At 44.5% G+C, this 21146-nt stretch overlaps 1 protein-coding gene across 5 annotated transcripts in view; it reads right to left on the bottom strand.

Moving 5' to 3' along the window:
- Positions 1-1453: 1453 nt before the first annotated feature.
- Positions 1454-21146, bottom strand: part of ARMH3 (armadillo like helical domain containing 3) — a 791613-nt gene continuing 771920 nt past the window's right edge. For all 5 annotated transcript variants that reach the window (XM_029610203.1, XM_029610204.1, XM_029610205.1 and 2 more), the window contains exons 25-26: positions 10442-10558; positions 1454-9246 (exon numbers count right to left, since the gene is read on the bottom strand). In XM_029610203.1, coding sequence (XP_029466063.1) covers positions 9154-9246; positions 10442-10558 — 210 coding nt within the window. In that variant the 3' untranslated portion in view covers positions 1454-9153. The remainder of the gene's footprint in view (positions 9247-10441; positions 10559-21146) is intronic.

The following is a 21146-nucleotide window of genomic DNA, read 5'->3' as shown; positions in this document are numbered from 1 at the left end:
GAATCCTCTGTGTGAGATGGTTGAGAGATACTGGATAGTTCAAGGAAGGGGAGGTTAATTGAAACCCGGACAATTCCTATCTCAGATGAGTCAGCTCCATTTTCATCGCAGATAGCTGAAGGCAAAATGGACAACTTCTGATTCTCCAAATCATATGCCTTGGGACATAAGCACTACAATTGTTGCATTGAATGAAAGACATTTGTTAATCATCACTAGTCCCTTAAAATCCTATAAATAAGGTATGGTAAAATTTAGACTCTAGCAAAGAAATTTTAATAGGTATTTGAAATAAAAAGTAAAAGTATTAAACACAAGCCAGTAAAGATTAATAGGCAGAATCTGAAAACCAAATTTTATAAGCAATAAGACAGTTTAAGTTTCTATTATCTGAGCTGCAAGGAACTACTATGTAATGGGAGATGAAGTAATTGAAGATAATTAAGTAGGAGTCCAGGGAAGACTATATAAGAAAAGTAATATCAGGGATGGATGGCGAGAGGGGTAGGGAGAGAGGGAACTATACAGTTAAGATTACTTGCTGGAAATAACTCTTCCACTTAGCTTGTAGTTGCCTCACACAAGAATACATGCAGACAAATGCTAACTTCTGCTGCAAAATACTGGTCTCCAGGCAAATGAATTCTAAAAAGAGCCCTTCCCCCTAGAGACACTGATAAAACTTTTGGGACTTTTTTTTTCTTTTTCAGTCACAAAATACTCTTTACCCTTTTGTTCACAAGTAAAAGAACCCCCCCCCCAAGGCACAAAATAATACAAAATACAGTCAAGGGATATACTTAGTAGGGATGTGAATCGTTTTTTAACGATTTAAAATATCGTCCGATATATTTTAAATCGTCAAAAACCGTTAGGGCCACGATACAATACCAATTCCCCCGATTTATCGTCAAAAAATCGTAAATCGGGGGAAGGGGGAGGGCAGGAAAACCGGCACACTAAAACCCCCTAAAACCCACCCCGACCCTTTAAATTAAATCCCCCACCCTCCCGAACCCCCCCAAATGCCTTAAATTACCCTGGGGTAGAGCGGCGGTCCGAAACGGCCTCCTGCTATTGAATCGCGTCGTCTTCAGCCGGCGCCATTTTGCAAAATGGCCACCGCAAATTACCCCAGGGTAATTTAAGGCATTTGGGGGGGGGGGGGATTTAATTTAAAGGGTCGGGGGTGGGTTTTAGGGGGTTTTAGTGTGCCGGTTTTCCTGCCCTCCCCCTTCCCCCGATTTAGCTACGGACCGCCGCTGGACCCCAGGGTAATTTAAAGCATTTGGGGGGGGGGGTTCGGGAGGGTGGGGGATTTAATTTAAAGGGTCGGGGGTGGGTTTTAGGGGGTTTTAGTGTGCCGGCTCACGATTTTAACGATTTTCACGATACTTTACACACCCAAACGGCAACAATACGATTCCCTCCCCCTCCCAGCCGAAATCGATCGTTAAGACGATCGAGGACACGATTCACATCTCTAATACTTAGCCCATGATCTGTGTGCACATGCACACACTCACAGCTTACAGGATACATTGTGTTATGTTCAGCAGTCCATGGGCTAATCCTGTGAACTGCCACCCTCACCTTCCGTCCTAGGCTGGCCACACCACCCCCTAATGTGGAGAAGCCCTGATGTGGAGAAGTCCCTCCACGCAGCAGGATGTTGCTCTCAGACAAGGTGAGAGGCAGCTGGCCCCTCATGCAGCAGGATGCTGCTGACTCCTGTCACTCTGCAGTTTTTAATAGGACTGTGGCAGGAAAGCCCCTGTGGACTCAAGAGATGACATTACCAGTGCTGCCCTATAAAAGGGTAGCTTCCCAGCAGCAACTCACCTCAGCAACAGGTCCAGCTACTTCTTAGTAGAGCATGTTGCTTCCCAGCATTCCAATCTTCGTTCCAGCCTTGTCTTCAGTCTTCATTCCAGCTTGCCTTCATCTTCGTGCTGCTGTCTTCAGGTTGTCTTGTTTTTGTTCCAGTTCATACCACACTGCTTGCTTGTTCTTATCCTAGCCTTCTCATCCTACCTATCTATCCCCTCTTCACCTCACTTGGATGGATACCTGATTTTGCCCTCAGCTCAGACCCCAGATATACCTGACTGCCATCTGCCGCTGACCATTGTCTGCCACTTGCCTCTGACCATTGCCTGGACCTCAGGTATGCTTGATTGCTGCCTGCCAAAGACCCTAACTACCACAGACCTTCTCTTCTTCCATCAGCAGAGACTCCACCTAAGTCCTGCCAGCCCTGGTACCCAAAGGTTCAACCCAAAGGGAACATGGGTTGGTATAGGTGAAGGTACTGATGGGTCTCTGGTTCACCTGGGTCCACTTGCCAACGGTGGTAACCTGCAGGCTCTTCCATGTAGGTAGGATCAATCCTGCCTTAGCCTAAGGCTCCACAGATACAAAACATTGCTAGTGACACAGGAGGTCTTGGGGTAACTGGTTGGTACCCCAGTCCACAGCTCTCCAGAAACCAACTGGGTTGGTGCCAGTAGCTTGATAACCAAGTACTGTCCAGCAAGGTGATAAGGAAAAAACAAGGGGGTGAATAAGCATGAACTAGCCACAATACACACAGATCATGGAGTAGCCAGGCTGGTACCAGCAGATTACAACTCCCCAGAAACAAACTTGAGTTGCTGCTGGCCAGTTGGTGGTGACTGGGGATAGACTTAAAGATCTAAATATGTACACCCTAGAAGAAAGAAGAGTCAGGGGAGATATGACAGAGACATTTGAATATCTCAAAGATTTCTATGCACAGGAGATGAGCCTCTTTCATTGAAAAGGAGGTTCTAGAACAAAGGGTCATAGGAGGATAGTGAAAGGGAGTAAACTCAGGAGTTATCTAAGGAAATATTTCTTTACAGAGAGGGTAGTGGATATGTGGAAAAGCCTCCCAGTGGAATGCATGGGATAAACACAGAAGATCTCTGAGGGACTGATTGGAATTGTAAAGATAAATTAGTTGGGCAGATGGGCAGACTAGATAGACCATATTGTCTTTTTCTGCTTTCATGTTTCTATGCCTCTATACCATCCAGGAAGGCCACACTGGTCTAGATAGCTAGATGCTTGGGTAGTAACCTCACTGGTTTTGATAGTTGTTTGCAATGTTGCAATACTTAGTGGTGAGACAGGGTGAAAGGGGGCTGATGAGTGTTGGGTTAGGTTTGGGAATTTGTATGCCTATCTGCCCAAAATGGAGGCAATCCAAAGAGGAAAACAACAAAAACTCATTTGGACAGTAACGATATTCTACAGGCAATGAGGCACCTAGAATATATCCTTAGCAAGCTGGCCCAGAATAATTGGGCAGAATGGTGTGATGCCAAGCAGTCAGGTCTAGCCAGAGAACAGACTTCAGGCTAGACTCTGGCAATAATCTTTATAAGTATCTTTATTGTTAAGCAATAATAAACAAAACAGCTGGTTCGAGCACTTCAATAAAAACAATCATAACTTACAGTTCATATTGTTGAGGTTTCTGTCTCTCCCCCGGGTCTCCTTCATCCCTCTGGCCCTGTCATTTTATGCTTGCTTGCAAGGCTCCACCCTATTCCAGAATCCCTTTCAGGCTTGAGAGTTAAGGAGGACCGGTACAGATAGCTGTACCCGGTCCTTTAAGGTATTCTGAGGGAGTTCCTTACGTGCTCCCTTCACAAATGGATGACACAGTTAGTCTATTTCTGCCATTATAAACTATGTTACTATATTAATTTGGAGATTGTTTATAGGGCATTCTCTAAAATTCAGAAAGACAATAACTTCCAGAATGGCATCATCATATACTACACACTGTCTGGGATTTTCTTCATTCCTTTTCTCACCGTGGTGCTTATTAATCATTAGATAATCCCCCTTAGTTTACTTGTATGCCAAACTTAGATATAATGTAGCATTAGCTTATAAACAAACTGGATTAGAATGCTATATAAATGCCAAAATAATAATAATACTGATGTCTTATTTCTAAGAAGCAAACAGAAATAAACCTGAAAGTAGTTACATTCTATCAGGAAACTAGGATTTTATAAAAGATTTCACAGTATAAAGTGATCAAAGAACAGTAACTCTGAAAGTAATTCTAAAAATATGGACAGCACAGCCACATCTTCAAGGTGCTCTGCTCCCCTCCTGTGAAACTGCTGACAGAATGCTATTGTTCTTGCACAAGGGATTTTCTTGGAAAATAGAAAAGTATCATAAGAGAAGGAGGGCCTGGTAGAAAAGAGTGAGATGACCTAGTTATAAAAAGAAAAATGAAGAGTCAGAAAAATGGAAAGGATAAGAGAGCACAGAATTAGAAAAGTGATGGAAACGAAAAGAGATTGGAGGGAAGAGGAAGAGCAGGAGGAAAATAAAGATAGCCCAAAAGCAGAGAAAGAGAAGCACCAAGCCTTGTATCTCTGAGTAAAGAATCGAAAGCTTGGCAGCAAAACAAGAGAAAGGGAGCTAGTGACAGAAAGTGTCATTACCGTCAGCTGGCTAGCTTGTGAAATGAGTTGCTGGCCTCCGTCCAGCTCCCAGTGGCATATTATTAAAACTACTAGAACACCTGGTTCAAATTACTTGGTTGACAATCTAAGCAGAGAGGCCACGCAGTGAACAGGCATAGAGACAGAATTAGTCTCATCACCAAAAGTGGTCCCTGAAGGAAAGAGTCAAAGCATATTAAATAAGGTAGGGAAGGGAAGCTTTCAGTGCCTCTTCCCAAGCTGTATTTATTCTGGGGATAAAATGTGCCATTCTTAGCATCCACATTAATATTAAATAGAATCATTTTCAGCATTTTCATGAGAGAGAACTAAGAAAACCACTTTTGAATCATAAAATACAGTATCACATCATGGGTCTGATATATAAAAGGTTTTACTCCATTTTATACTCATTAGAAAAAATGTGTAAATCAGGACCTATTTGTGTTACGTACATAATTCAGTGCATTGACTTAAGCATAGTGCCAGCTGAGGATCAAACAAGGATGGAGGAGAATAAAATTTAATGGTAAGCTTGAGAGTCTCTTTCCATTCTACAGAAACTTTGACACAATCTGAAAGTCGCAATCATGATCTCTACCTATTTGTGATATTTTTAGGTAACACTCTACTTTTTTCAAAACGTATTATAGAAAAATGTGCTGAGGGCATATATTTTACTTTTCTGGATAGAGTGTAAAGGTCTGATGGTTAACAGCAGGGAAACTGTGATGGAAGAAACTGATGGTTGCAATAGACTCTGAATTAAAAGGCATCTCCCATGATCAGACACTTAAGAGGTGCTAGGCAAAAACACTTTTTTCTTTCTTCCCTTTTGCAATAGAGAGCTTGATCCTCTCCATGTGTCTTCGATCAGTTCTAGTCCTAATCCATCCAATTTCTAAATATGTTTACTTTAACTTTGAAGCCAGAAACAAAATCAATATAACATTAGCAGGGAAAAATGTAATAATGCAAAAAGGATAAATAACCTGTAAATAAGTAATTGTACAATATTAACAGGCATTTTCCCCAGAGACTGCATAGTTCAAAAAAGAAGCACAGGAATTCAGAGTCTTTTACCTGTTTAGAAGTAAGACAGAGGACCAGAACCAGAGTCGCATGTCTAACACTGCCGCTGCTTAGCCTCAGGAATAACTCAATTTTTGTCTCTTTTTACTTTTTAAAGCAGTTAGTCACCTCCAACTCATTGGATCTTGTTTTAACCTTGTTCATTGACTTTTATGCCAAGGGCATAAAAAACTGAGGTGCTATTTGCCTTCATTCTCAGCAGCTGGGTTTTCTTTCTTTCACCTACCTCTGAAATAATCCCCCAGATTAGGGGGTCATGGACCCCAGCTTCTCTTTTAAATCCTGTATATATGCGTCCTTGAGATGACCAGTAGCACTGCAGCACTCCCAGCCCCTGTAGGTTCAAGGAGCATATGGTAAATCTGGGAACTGCAATGCATTTTATGTTAAAAAGTAGTCATTTTCTTGTACTTTGAAAAGAAAAGTCAAATGTATTCTGAAATCTTGTCAATTGTTTCTACCCTATGTCTGTCATATTTGCTTGTGCAGAGACAAACTGAAGCTGCAACTTTAATGGGTTTTTATCATCCAGTTGGAACACTAATGGTATACTTGCAGTTTACCTGCAGTAGCCAACTACATAAATATGATGGAAGCCAGTTATTTTTTTCTGGCAAAGCAGTGCTAAAGATAAATCTGGGCTGCACTGACAGGCTAATGTGATTTGCCCCAGAGCTCAAAGATTTTTATGACAGCACATATCTGTGCTCCTTTACATACCACTGATGCTCATTTTCTTTGGAGGACAAAACTGTCATACCAAGGGAAGAAAATTGAATGCAAACAGAAGCTATTAATGGATTAATGTCTATATAGGAGGACATAGTAAGTGTTCTGCAGGGAGTCGGGTCCTGGTTCCAATAATTTTTTTTTAACAATACAGTGGATGAATAAAGAGCATACCTTTAAACTTTGCTGCTGCTGCTACTAAGTTAGGAGTAGCCCTGAGGAAAATCTTGATCTTTTGGCGAAATGGTCAGTAATAAATAGAATAAAATACAAGGATAAATCAAATGTTCAAATATAAAACGGGAAATGAATAGCTAGGCAATGGTACTGTGCAAAATGATCTATGGGGTCAGAGTGAAGAAACACTAAACTCAGTACTGGTAAGACATTTGTTGAAGTACAACATATTACTTAGAACAGATATGTGGGCTCAGTAAACATGAAAATCTCTATTAGAACAACCTCTACCTAAGCTTTAAGAAAACTTTAATCAAGCTTCCAGGAACTAACACAAAAATTCCATTATTTGTTTTTAGAATTTTAAACCAGCATGCCCTGGAACTGGAATGCAGCTCTGCAATCAGAGAAGTAATGACTTTCATGGCAGTGAATGAAACACAAAGGCACTTTAGCAGTTACAGTCAAACCAAGCCAGACTGAGAGATCAGCAAGACAAGTTAATTTAACATATTTGAAAATAGAATGCCATTCATATATAGTATGGCCTGACTGATAAAAGTTTTTGTTTCCCTCGCTGCTCATGAGGCAGGGGAGGAGGTCCTACAACAAATTGGTACATGAATAGCAGTATATTGAGAAAGATTGCCTCATAATGTAACTGCTTAGGCTATGTTTGCTCCAGTGTAACTGACAGAGTGCCTTTGTGATGCCACTAAGCACTGTGGAAACAGTCAGTTCTGTGATGTCATTCACATCTCCTGAGCCTGAGTAGCCCAGTACACAGGTACATATCAATTCTCGCACAATGCTTAAAGGTCGAATAATAGATACATTAAAATTAGTTGAATAAATATTCATAATGATTCCTGGACATTTAATTAATGATTGCCTAAAAAAGGCTTTGTGTGTTGGCTATTGAACCTATATAGTCATGGCATAAAAAGTAGACAGCTGCCTAGAGTTTTGTGCACTGACAGTATATAAATGTAAATAAATGAAATATAACAAAAAAGTATCACAAATGATGCAATTGAGTCTCAACATAAAACTAACATATATACTGTATGTATACACAGATTTAAATTAATTTGCACGGCAACCAGTCATTTTTGTGTTTCTGAAAACAGATGCAACACCTACTCCCATGCCATCACTTTTACAGCACAGCTGCAACACTATCTGTTGTGAAATATAAAGAATGACAGCCTCTTGTGATATATTTTATATACACTATACTCTTCTTTATTTTGGGGCAATATTAAAAATCCCTGCATTGCTTGCATGCAAGATCTCTTTTTTGACCTGGCAGTTTCCTCCTGCTTCTTTATACTTCCAGCTTAGTCAGAACCAAGGCTTGGATCTACCACCATGAGCCTTCATTCACAACTCTCCATGGACCTTTTCCCCTATTTTATATTCTCTCCCAACTTATATTTAATCCAGTCATTGCAATGATGGTCTAGGGCTGGGGGCCATGCATCAGCATTCCTTCTGTGACCCTGAATCCAGTCATTAGGTGTTACTTGTAAGGTAATAACCATGACTCCACAGCATCCCCAGCCCTGGCCAACCTGGGGAGCGCAAGACCCGAACTTGGAAAGCAAGTACATTTTCAAAAGGGAAATTCCTTGCATTTTCCTGTTAAAAATTAACAGGCCGGCTGGCGCCAAGGGTACCTCTACATCCCATAGACTTTGCACCTGTCACCATAAAGCAATATAGTTGGAGATCAAAATGAAATCCCTGAATGTTGCTTGCCAGCCCTGCCCTCCCATCATCTCTTTGTGGCAAGAATAGAAGCACCAACACTGAGAAACTTGCAGAGTGGAAGGACAATTTTCAGCTGCTGATTTTACCTGAGTAACTGTTTACCTACTGAGGTAAAATTGTTGGAAAATCCCTCTCCACATCTTTTGGGGGTATTAATTAAAGAAAAAATATTGAAATTATGTTTTTCCCTAGCCATATATTTTTTAAAAACATTACTTTCTGAGTATAAAAGCAAACAAAACTTGCATTATAAAAAAAGGGGGGTGGGAGGACCCTGAAGGGTGATCATCCCCACACTCACACTTTTCTCGCATCAGCACAAATGATACTCAGAACCAGAGAGACTTAATGGCGTCACCATGTGTTCTATGCCAGCACTCCAAATTATACAAATATTCCCCCAATTGAAAATCCAATAACTGTCCTGATAATGCCAGCAAACAGAAACCAGTATCAATGTATAGTACTGCAGGAAAAACAGCACATTCTCCTTGTTTTGCCCTCCTCCTCCTTCTCAGTCGCCTCCCCCTGCCCCCCACACACATATACAACTTCAGTCACTGCAACAAAACCAAGGCTTTTTGTTTCATTTTTTAAAATCTACTTCGATCAGATTTCTATACATGGTCAAATCACACATGGGAAAATAACAAAACTAATGTAACGTTTGGCTCTTTTTTTGCCTACATAGTGAATTTGAAAATGCACATTGTAGAAGTAAAGTCTCAGCCGTGATTCCCTTCACAGAAAGTCAGTAGTCAGTTCTATGGGCTGGGCTGAGCTGGACAGTAATAATGACCACAATACGGTAGTTTTACACTGTTGTATGAGAGCTGCTACTACCAGATAGGCTTGGAACAGAGGCCCCTCCTCAAACTACATGCCAGTTTCATGAAATGGTAGAGAATTCTTTCAGTAGAACTTCCTGGCTTAGAGTGTTAAAAGCAAGGTTCTTCCGTACATTGATGCTAATAGATCGAACCTGAAAGAAAAAAAATACAAAGGCTTATATGGACTGGGATTCCAGTGTTCCCTATTCCCATTCGATAACAGTGAAGACTGCATATTTTTCTTCTTAGCTACTTTTGCCCACGCTTTCAAAATTTCTCAACCATTATTACCAAGTAACTCTTCTGTGAGTGGCAATTAATTTAGAAAAAAGCAAAAATGCATGTGTGACTGGGTCCCTACATCAGGTCCTAGTCACTAGAGATTTGCTCCTGGAAGAAATGTTCAGGGATTTCTCTTAACCTCTACTTGTAGGTTATTGTGATGAATCATGGTTGCTGAAGTTTATTAAGGGGAGTTGGTATATTGCTTTAAGTGATGGTGTGAGGAAGACAAGGAGAGCTTCCTTTGCGTTAAGAATGTGTGATTTTCTGCTGAGGATTTGACTTGTAGCGTAGTTGGGGAGTGGGGAACTTCATAGCTCCTAGGAGAGTAGCTGGTCTGCTTAGTCCAACGGTACCAGGCATGGGGGTCAGTGAACCATTCATTACTGGGCTCCTGGGTGGGGTCCAGTGACAACCAGGGACAAATATGGATCACAATAGCCCTGGGACGCTTTTTGCAAAGGAAGTGAATTGTTCAGATGGGATTAGCACTGAGAAGAATTCTATGTAGGATTATGAGTACTAAAAACCATTTCTTTGTTGGAGGAAGAATGATTTATTGTTGTTGCTGCTGCTCATCAATGCTGTAACAGCCTGTGAACTCTGATTAATTTGGTGAATTTTGGTATTATTTAGCTCTAACTGCTGGAAACCCCACAAATAAAAAATGTTTTGTTGAAGATACTTTTTGGTGTGAGACCCTCCTTTATCCCAAGTTGTGGGTTCGAGAGAGGTATCAGCCCATGTAAGAAATTGGGGTCAGAGAGGTCACAATATTTTTGTGGAGTTTTTCCCTATTCTGCTTCTTAAATACTACTCTTACTTCTGTGCCAAGTCCACTATAACATCCATTCAACAATTTTATTTTCTGTAAACCCATGAGATTGGTGTTTAGCTCATAAACAGGCAGATATGCTTTCATTTTATGTGCCCCAAAAGGGGGCTACATATGCCAATGAAAACAATAGTACAGAAATCAAAATTCATTTTACCAATAAATCCAATTCATTGATTTAAGATTGCAAAGAAAATTTTCTTCAGTTTTAAGAAGATGGTCTGACTTACCAGCTCCTTGAAGAAGGCAGCCTCTTTGTGTTGTTCTGAGTATCGTTCATACTGATCCAGACCATCTTGAAGTTTCAGGGTCAGGGTGTCATAATTGGAACGTACAACTTCCAAAACCTGGAAAAAGCAATTGAAGCAGACAGTTATGGGATACTGTTTATGGAAACCTAGGAAATTATGTATCTAACAGGTAGATTTTATAAAGTCCGCTTGTGCATCCATGTGCACACGGTTCCTAGTGCGCGCACATGGATACCATCATTTTATAACATGCGTGTGTCGGTGTGCACATGTTATAAAACATGCTGATTTAAAAATTCTCGTGTGCATGTGCGGGCGGGTCGGCACTTGCGCGTACAGGGGGGTAATTTTCTAAACCAACGTGCGGCGATGAATTAGGCCTTCCCCAGTTCCCTATCAGTCCATTCCAATTAAGAAGCAGTCTGAGAGGGAATTTCCCTACACCCCTATGTTGCGACTGCTCTGCCTTACCTCTTTTTCTCCCCTTTCTCTCTCTTTGGGCAAGATGGCTGCCTCCGTGCAGAGTGCCGAGGGCCTCGGCACTTCCAAACCAGCATGGGCATCCCTATCTGGCTGCCATGCCCACTCCCGTGGCCTCCTAGGGCGCGAGCATGCACATCTCCTACTCTCAAATACATGTCATGGCGGGAATCTCGGGGGCGGCCCCACCGCATAACATCAGTACCTCTGGGTATATCTAGCCTCCGCCTCCACTTTGAGTTAGCAAAGACTTCACTTCGCTACTCTGACTGCTCTAAGCTGCACGCTTAGACGCCACTTTCACGCCAAGGGCCTTGCTCCAGTAGAAGCTCTAGACACCCGCTCCTCGGGGGTCTCTCGCTTCCAACCTCCCTTCAGGGTTCCTCACTAACTAAGACAACCGCTCCTCGGGAGTCTTCTCTCTATTCTATTTCAGGATATTGGACCATTAGATACTCGCTTCTCGAGGACCTATCTACTTTTATATCCTGCACCACGGACCTTCGGTCCCACCTTTCTACCACCAGGAAGACGCCTTCATTCTGTGAGTACCTCTATGATCCGGCGCTCTAACTCCACCCACCAGCTGCGGCGTTACCCGCACTCTGGGCTCCCGCCTTTCGTGAACATCTGGGTAAGACTATATTTCTGAGCCTGTTGAACGTACTGGCACTTTGTGGATCAGTGCCTTACCTTCCTGCTTTCACCATCCATCTACAGCAGTATAAAGCAAATGTTGCTTATCTGATGTAACAGGTGTTCTCACAGGACAGCAGGATGTTAGTCCTCACAAATGGGTGACATCGAGGATGGAGCCCTGTACGGAAAACTTTTCTGTCAAAGTTTCAACAAGCTTTGACTGACACTGGCACACTGGGTGCACTGAGCATGCCCAGCCTGCAATTATCCCTGTGAGCCACAGGTGTCTCCCTCAGTCTCGTCTTATAGCTAAAAAGCGCAAGCGAAACTAAAATAAAAGTATACAGACCCAACTCCGCGGGGTGGCGGGCGGGTTTCGTGAGGACTACCATCCTGCTGTCCTGTGAGAACACCTGTTACATCAGGTAAGCAACATTTGCTTTCTCACAGGACAAGCAGGATGGTAGTCCTCACAAATGGGTGAGTACCGAGCTGAGGATGCCCGGGAATGCACCAGATACACCGTAGATGCGCAAAGGCGTAACGACTGAGGTGGAAATGGGAACGGAGGGCATCCGCAACACCATAATGGGTTCGTGGAAGGATGTTGGGTAGTGAATTGAAAAAAGTAAGAGTAGGCGGACTGGCCAAACATGGAGCATGCCGGCTAGTCAAATGTAAGCAATAATAGGCTGCGAAGGTATGGAGAGGACTCCAGGCTGCAACCTGATAAAAAAGTACAAGCAGCAGTAACCAAAGGGAAGCTGTTAAGGCTAAGACGGACACAACAGTATGTGGATACCCACAGTGTTGTAGTGAAATGTCTGCTTGTTGGTAGGAAAGGAAATATAGACCACTTAATCAGAAGGATTAGGTCTGTGTGGCCACTGGAAGTAGCAGCTTGACCCTTGCATGAAGGAAAGAGTCAAGTGGAATTCACATGGAATGCAGTGCAATGTAGATAGAATGTAAGCGCAGCATTACTGTCCAGGAATGTGGAAAACCCAGTCTCTCCCTAGGGCGAGAGAGAGAGGTTAGGAAAAATTAATAGAGTATTTCCTGAGGAAAGGAGATACAACATCTACCTGAAAAGGATAGAAAGTTGAATGCGTAGAAGTACTCAGTGGCAGAGGAACGGAGTCAGGTGAGTATGGAAAGAGTGCATAACTCACGGACCCTGCTGGCAGGAATGACATTAAGAGGGAAAGAAGTTCCCTTGCCAAACTGTGGAAGAGAGGAATGGAAAGGCTCAAACGTAGAATGTATGAGACTTATAAGGAGAATATATATGTTCATTCCGTGATTAGAGAAATAGAGGCGGCTTGATCAGTGGATAATCCATGGTAAGCCGACTCAGAGAGGATTACCGAAAACGGGAACCCAACTCCCAAAACGATACACCTCCTAAGAGAAATGTGTATCTATGTGGAGGATGTCTGGAGAACAGAATCCGAGGGAGTAAGAAAAAATGGTGGAAAAGTAAAAGGGGTAATACCTCTTCTTTTTTTTTTTTTTTTTTTTTAGCGTCAGGAGGTAAAGCCTGCCATATTAAACGGCAAGATTTATGTTTAGAAGGTTTTGTGACGCTACCAGAACCTAAGAACATCAGTAAGTCTATGATTTGGGACTGACTGGTGAGAGAATAAAAGGTTACTGATATGATGGATTGAGAAGTATGGGAAAGCATACTGATCTCAGTCAGGGAGTGGGGAAAAGAATACTGAACCCCATCCCAGTTCAACATTAGAAGAATGCTGGCTACGAGAGGCAGCAGAAGAGATATATTGAAGAGGCCTTTGATGGAAGAAAAGGCATCTAAGGGAACGCATAGGAAACATGTGCAGGGAGCAGAACCTGTGCATCGTATGGAATGATGCAGACGCCGAGGAAAGTTTAGTTAAACTCAGCGTTAAAAGATTTGCCCTGTACACATGTAATTGAGACCATTCGAGAGGATAGAACCTACGTGGAGAAGGTCTGATAGAGCGTTCATTAAATCTCTTAGATATGTGGCCCAAGGACGCATGAAGTGAACAAGGGCCAAGGGTAGAGCTGCGCAGCTGTCTAGCAGAGCAGCTAAGAGGTAATGCGTGCTTATGAGTTGGAAAGCACATTGTCCCTATGCTGTCTGTCTGTATGCACAAAGAATTGTTGCAAAAGCAGTATTGGAAGGCATAAGGGCATAACTCATGGGTGCAACGTCCAGGAAGTTTATGAGAAACTATGCTGGAGTGCAATAGATGCATAATGGGTTGACAGCTTTCAGGAGAAACTTTATAACCCTAAGGAATTGCGAGCATGAGTCGAAGGAGACTAGGTCCTAGTTCGAACTGGGATAAGAATCAGGGACGATAGCAATGAAACCACTTAGGTCCATTGAGTATAGAATGTCACTGAATATAACCCATAGCAGTTTTGAATTATGAGAAAAATGCATAGTGGGAAGAAACCCCATAGCCCAACCATGAAAAGTTGAAAGGCTGAGGTTATGGAAAATATGCGCAGGGACATATAACAATGTATCAGAATGTCTGTGCGCATGCTGGACAAGAGGGTCTTAAGACTGTGGTGTCCAGAAGTGTTACAGAAGGGATTTATGGCAGTGACAGTAATCCCAGTTAGTAAATGTATAGTGAGTCCTGAAAAAAGTGAGAGCTCCTTGCATGTACTGAAAGTGGTTAGCAGTAGTCTATGCAAGGAAAGTAAATGATGTTACACTCCGCAGAGAAAACAGCATTCACCAACAGTGATGCAAGAGACAGTTCACTTACCGAAGCTGGTGCCAGCGGCAGAGCTTGGGGTTGTAATGTTGACTCACCATAAAGCACATAGAAACATTAAAATAATGTACTTACTGCAGTATGGAGTGATGGTAACCAAAGATACCATTGTACCTGTGACGTCTAAAGAAAGTTGGATTTTCTTAGGTCCAGGATGTGCGGAGAGTAACTATTTTCTGTTAAAAGAAAGAATAGTGCAATTAAAACTCCCCAACCCCCCTCCCTTCTCCCCTCTGCACTTCGTAGCGCCTGGGGGAGTGTACCGGGACTTTGGTACAAGGTGGGGTGGCCGCTCTGATATCTGACCAGATGGGAGACCAGGAGGTGTCCCAATGGAGGATATCATGTAGGCTCCTGCAGGTGTGTGAGCGGTAAGTGGTACCCGCATTTCTGTATGCTGTACAAGGAGACACTGAGACCTGTGGCCAGGCCTCAAGGTGGACTTGTACATGGGGCAATGGTTGCTGAATCTCATGTTTAGCAGATCAGCCAATGCAGCTGGACCTTGGTTGGGAGGGAACCAAGAGTCAGAGCATTGGTCGGCACAGGGACTTGTTACTGACAAGAGAAGAAGCCCTGCTGCAATCCCAAGAAGATAGAGGGGTTCTCCTGATATTGTGGCTAACATAGCGATATGTGACACTAATACAGTTCTAAAAGGCACATGACCCAGAACTTTTCGAACCACGGTCCGAATGGGAGAACACAACTCTATGGGAATGCCGCCGAAGCGGGTACTTACCATCCGACGTGGATCGCCGCAAGACGAGCCGGTGAAGATTGTTGACTCCGACGGTCTCCGGAGTCCTCGAGGGTAAGGCCGGGGACGTAAACGTCCATCTCGCTCTGAAACCCGGTATGGTGGCACAGGTACAGAGGAGACAGGCCAGGCGTGAGTGGCGTTTAGACTGCTAAGTGTAACAGATGGCCATAGTCCCACACCACTTGACGGTGGGGCACGCCAGGAACAGAGGAGCCCTAACGGAACTCATGTTCCCTTCCCTCGTCACAGCGGCTCGATGTGTCGTGACGCCAATGCAGAAGCTGTCGGACCTGGATCCGGAAGTTCTGGATCACCAAGGACTGCCAAAACTGTAGGAACAGTGCTGATGGCAGTAGTGATGTCGCTCTGCCCGAGCGTTGTCCAGCCTGGAGAAGGATGGCACCGATGTGCTGGATGGCGTCAGCGGCGGATGATCACGATGTCGGCGATGATGGGTGCCACGGTGCTCGGCCCGGTCTTTCCCCAGCGCCAAGATGGAAGCCCTCGTCGTCCTGGAAGGCGATCGATGACGAACTGTCAGCACGCCTGCTCTGCTCCTGACACAATGGAGTGTCTTAAGCTAATACGGGGCTTAAAAAAGAACCCAAAGCGTGGAGCAATGTGAGGAGGCGAGGGTATTATGTGGCGGTGCTATGTCGGTATTGACGATATTGAAGGCAACCTAAGGGGCTTCGAGGATATCATCAAAATGGGTATGAAAAATCGTCGATGACTGGCCAGGAGAATGATGACAGTGACGGGCACTGACAGCAGTGGCATAGGTATCTTTGAAATGATGTGGAATCGAATAATCGAAAAACATTGCCGTTATTGAAAAAGATACCGGCATCGACTGAGTCGACGTCGAATCAATAGGGCGTCAAGGACACCGAAGGAAAACGGAGGTGTCGAGGGCATCGATGCATGGAGGCGGGCATTTATGCCGTTTGTGGCATGGCCACGGGCATCAACTATAGGGCCACAGACGTTGACGGTATCGATTTGGACAGACTCAGATTTCCAAGTGTACATGGCATCGGTGCCCCAGACACGTGTGTCGGTGGCATCGATATGGACACGTATGGAATCGATGGCATGGATCTCCCAGTCAATGAATTCCATCCCGGCATCAACGCCAGCCCTGGAATCGGCATGGGCATCGATGCCAGCCATAAGGCTGGCATTGGCATCAATGCCCATCCACGGAATCGAGCCGGCATGGATACCCACCGATGGGACCCACCTGGGCATCGAATTTCACCGATGGGAGCAGCCTGGCATCGACTGCCCTCGATGGATGCATTCTAACATAGATGCCCATGGATGAAACACCTGGGCATCGGTGTCCATCGATGCAAAAGGACCTGGCACCGATGCCATCGACGGACGGCCATCCGGCACCAATGCCATCGACGGACAAGCCATCCGGCACCGATGTCCACCAATGGGGACCATCCGGCATCGATGCCCACCGACGAATCGATGTGGCACCGATGCCCACCGATGGAAAAGGGCTGGACATCGGTGGGGAGGATGGGGCATCGATGGCATCCCCAAAAGGGGGGGTGGCATCGATGAAGTGACCCTGGGATCGTTAAAAAGTGTCTCGGGCAGCGGTGGCGGCGACCCGAGTATGCATGGCAGTGACTAACAGCGTGTGCGTCAATGGCATGCATCCGGGTAGGGACGGCACCGAGGAAGCCCAAGGAAAAAAAACAGTGCGTAGGAGGAAAAAGCCTGGTAGCACTGAAAAGCAAAAAACATGGATAAAGGCATCAGGGCACCGTGGGGGGAGGGGCGCTGATGACATATAAAAGCCCAGGGCGGTTTAGGAGGGTCCCGGTGTAGCGATAGGGTATCGACTGCGTGAGGGTACCAGGGAACGAAGGACTTGAAGCTACAGAGGTCCTAAAGTTAAGGAAAAAAATCCCTACCCCACTAGCATAAGCAAGCAGAGTGTCACAGAGATACTCGCAAGCTGTTTAAAGCTAACTGAAAAATGGGGGAAGGGAAGGCTTCAGTCAGTTAACAGCCTTAAGATAGTGACAGGAACCGACCGAAAAATAAGAATTAGTACTCACCGAGCGTCGTAAAAACGTACGCGGAGGGAGACCTGTGCAGGGAAAAGTGTTTTTTGAAGTGAAAAGTTAAGTGTTTCCATGAGGTAATTAGTTAAAAAATCCTCACAGAGCTCCAACCGCTATGCTGACTGCAGAGCGGAAAAAAGAAGACTGAGGGAGACACCTGTGGCTCACAGGGATAATTGCAGGCTGGGCATGCTCAGTGCACCCAGTGTGCCAGTGTCAGTCAAAGCTTATTGAAACTTTGACAGAAAAGTTTTCCGTACAGGGCTCCATCCTCGATGTCACCCATTTGTGAGGACTACCATCCTGCTTGTCCTGTGAGAAAGACTCTATCCATTCTGTGTCTGCTATCTGTGTCAGCCAATTGCAGTGGTTCCCCACGGGGCTCCTCCCCATGGGCGGAGTCATCTCCATTGCGACCAAGGGTCCGCAATGCCTCAAACACAACACCCTAACTTTCCTACCTTTTCCCCTCTCCTCCCCGACCTCCTATCCCTCCTTATTAGTTTTTTTTTTTCTGTTTTAATACTTACTTCAACTTTTGTGTTGAAGTAACCTCCACACACTGGCGGGTTGCCTGCGCGCGCTTCCCCGGGATAGCGGCTAATTGTGCTGTCCTGGCCTGTCTCCGCCCAGACCACGCCCCCCAGCCTGCCTTTTGAGAGATCCGGCATTTCGGCGCTTAACAGGGGTTATTCGCGTGGCCGGGCCCTTCCAAAAATGCGCGAAAGGCCCAGCCACATATGTAACCCCCCGTTTTTATGTGCGCTGCCCCTTTAAAATCGAGCCTTAAGAGTCTACATGAATGAATAATGTAGTTACCGCTTTTACTAAAACAATTTGGATGCCAATAATAGTTACATGAGGAAAGAATGTAACCAAAACTTCAAGCTGTTTCAGCTGAAAATTTTTGCTTTATTCAAAAGAAATTCTAATAAGAGACAACAGTTCAAACAGCGTGCAGTCCCTGACTGCACACTATTTGAACTGCTGTCTCTACTGGAGCTTCTCATGTATTGACTGTGTGTGTAACACCTGTCAATCCACACTATACCTTGTGCCAATAAACGTTATATGAAATATTATACTTTCTAAATATAATCTTTATTCTGCATCCGCACAATACAATATAACACATGAAGTATATTAGTATACCAACACTGAACGTAATAAATACTATAATGTGCATCAACAAGGTGTGAACAGGAAACACTGAAATGCCTTGCATAGCCACAGTGTTTTTGTTTCAAGCCATATTCTATTTACCCATTCATCACTCACCCACTCAAAAACCTTTTATATGGGCACATCTAAACATCCAGTCCAAACTCACATTCCCAGCACCCATTCCCCCTTGTAGTGCTTAACACTCTCCATCCAGGACTCACACTCATACAATCACTCATTCCGCCCACTAAAAGAATTTTGCAACATTAGTATTGATTTCAATTGGCCCAAGATTCCCCTGCCAGCAGGAGATGTTGAATTTTGTCAATCCACTGAATACCTCAAATCAGTCAGATGCTGCTCCATATTTTGTGGTAAGAAATTGAAAGATTGCTTCCACACTGTCACATAATGCTCAGTGACTTTATGCTTGTGGACTATAACATCCAGTCTCTCCAAGATGATACCTTTTATTAGACCAATCATGCATTTCATGACTAGCTTTCGAGAGATAATACTCTCTTCTACAGGTCAGAATTCAAAAGATGGCAACTCCAGGAAATATAAAATAGTATGGCTGCCATGATTCACTTATCTACTGTCTTAAAAATTGTTTTGGCCAAATCCCTAGACCCACTTCTACCCCAACCATCACCCCCCCCCCCCCCCAAACCTCCAAAAGTGGCTCCCAGGATTGAATATTGAGTGCCATACATCTAACTGCTCCCGGCACATTAGTATTAATTTATTCATTTCATTCCAGTTGAAATGACCAGAACTGAATAATTTTAATTGGTGTTAAGGTTAGGAAGATAAAATTATTTGGTTAACTTTGGCCAGTTCAGATTACTCAGCTGTCAGTGAAATAACCAATCTTTTCAGTTAAAGTGAATTGAATAAACATTAATGTGCCAGAAATGATCAGTTCTATTGAACTTAATATTCTGTCTATGAGGTCACTTTTGAGAATTCAGGGACTGGAGTGGGGATTTGGCCAACACCATTTTTTAAGGTAAGGATCAGGGGAGGGGGGATGGAAAATTTGGCACCCACTCTGCATGCTAGTTTTTTTTTGTTTTTTGCTATTTTCCAACCAGCATTCTCCAGATAGCAGAGTTGCTTATCTGTAACAGGTGTTCTCCCAGGACAGCAGGATGTAGTCCTCACATATGGGTGACATCATTGGATGGAGCCCTATCACTGAACACTTTTGTCAAAGTTTCTAGAACTTTGACTGGCACACTGAACATGCCCAGCATGCCACTAACCCTGCAGCCAGCAGGGGTCCCCCTTCAGTCTCGTTTGTAGCAAAAATACGAACGAAAAATAAAATAATAAAACGTGAGCGAACCCAACTCAGCGGGGTGGCGGGTGGGTTTCGTGAGGACTACATCCTGCTGTCCTGGGAGAACACCTGTTACAGATAAGCAACTCTGCTTTCTCCGAGGACAAGCAGGATGGTAGTCCTCACATATGGGTGAATAGCAAGCTACAGGCGGAGTCATTCGTATGAGGCCAAGCAGCACCGAACATGTACAACAGGCACAACAACTGGGGTGCTGTTGGCAAGGATGAGGCGGCCTAAAACTCACAGTAGGTTGAGGTAGGATGAGTTGGATTCCTACACTGGAAACAAATTTCTTAGGACAGACTGGCCAAAGTCGGAATCCTGTCGCCCATCCTTGTCCAGGCAGTAGTGAGCTGCAAAGCTGTGGAGAGAGCTCCATGTCGCAGCCTTGCAGATGTCAGCAATCGGTACTGAACGGTAGTGTGCTACTGACGTTGCCATTGCTCTAAGTGTGCCTTTACTCTTCCCTGTAGTGGAAGGGCCTGCTTGCTGGTAACAGAATGCGATGCAGTCTGCCAACCAGTTTGACAGTGTTTGCTTGCCCACCGCATTCCCAAGTTTGTTCTTATCAAAAGAGACAGAGTTGGGTGGACTTCCTGCGGGCTGTAGTGCAGTCTAAGTAAAACGCAAGAGTACGCTTACAGTCCAAGGTGTGGAGAGCTCGCTCACCTGGGTAAGCGTGAGGTCTTGGAAAGAAAGTGGGCAAGACTATAGACTGATTTAAATGGAAATCAGTTACCACCTTAGGAAGGAATTTAGGGTGAGTGCGGAGAACCACCCGGTCATGGAGGAACCTTGTGTAGGGTGAGTAGGTCACAAGGGCCTGTAACTCACTCACTCTCAGGTCAATCCAGTAAAGTGCGGCCGCGTTTACCCCGCTCCTAACCCGCTTTCTACTCACTTTCCGGCCGTGTTAGTCCTTCCTGCAATCCAAAATCCCCTTTAACCTACTCTTAACGCGTCCTTAAATCCCCGGGTAACCCCTTCCGCACGTGGCATGTATATTACATGCAAATGATCGAATTAGCTATTCCCAACCATCCAGTAACGCGCGCCCCGACTATCGCTTTTTTACCCTGCCGTTTTGCCGCGCGTTTAACCTGCTAACTTACCGCCTACCCTTACCCCTGTGTTAGAGGCAGGGGTAAGGGTAGGCGGCAAACTTTCCCCCAGCCCCCGCTCACCTTCCCTGGCCGCGTCCATGGGTGCTGGTCTCCGGGGCAGCCCCAGTCCTCTCCCCTCCTCCCGAAGCAACAAAAGCGAAAAAAATCGAAAAAGTGAAAAAAAAAAAGCGAAAAAAAAAGTTGCAGGAGAGAGGACGGGCAATCCTATGCTCGGGATTGCCAGTCCTCTCTCCTCTCCTCCCGAAGCAAGGCGCGAAAAACAGCCTTGCTCCGGGAGGAGGGGAGAGAGGACTGGCAGT

Source organism: Rhinatrema bivittatum, chromosome 7 (genome assembly GCF_901001135.1).
Source record: "Rhinatrema bivittatum chromosome 7, aRhiBiv1.1, whole genome shotgun sequence".
NCBI classification, from domain to species: Eukaryota; Metazoa; Chordata; class Amphibia; order Gymnophiona; family Rhinatrematidae; genus Rhinatrema; species Rhinatrema bivittatum.
This window is presented reverse-complemented; position numbering and strand designations above follow the sequence as displayed.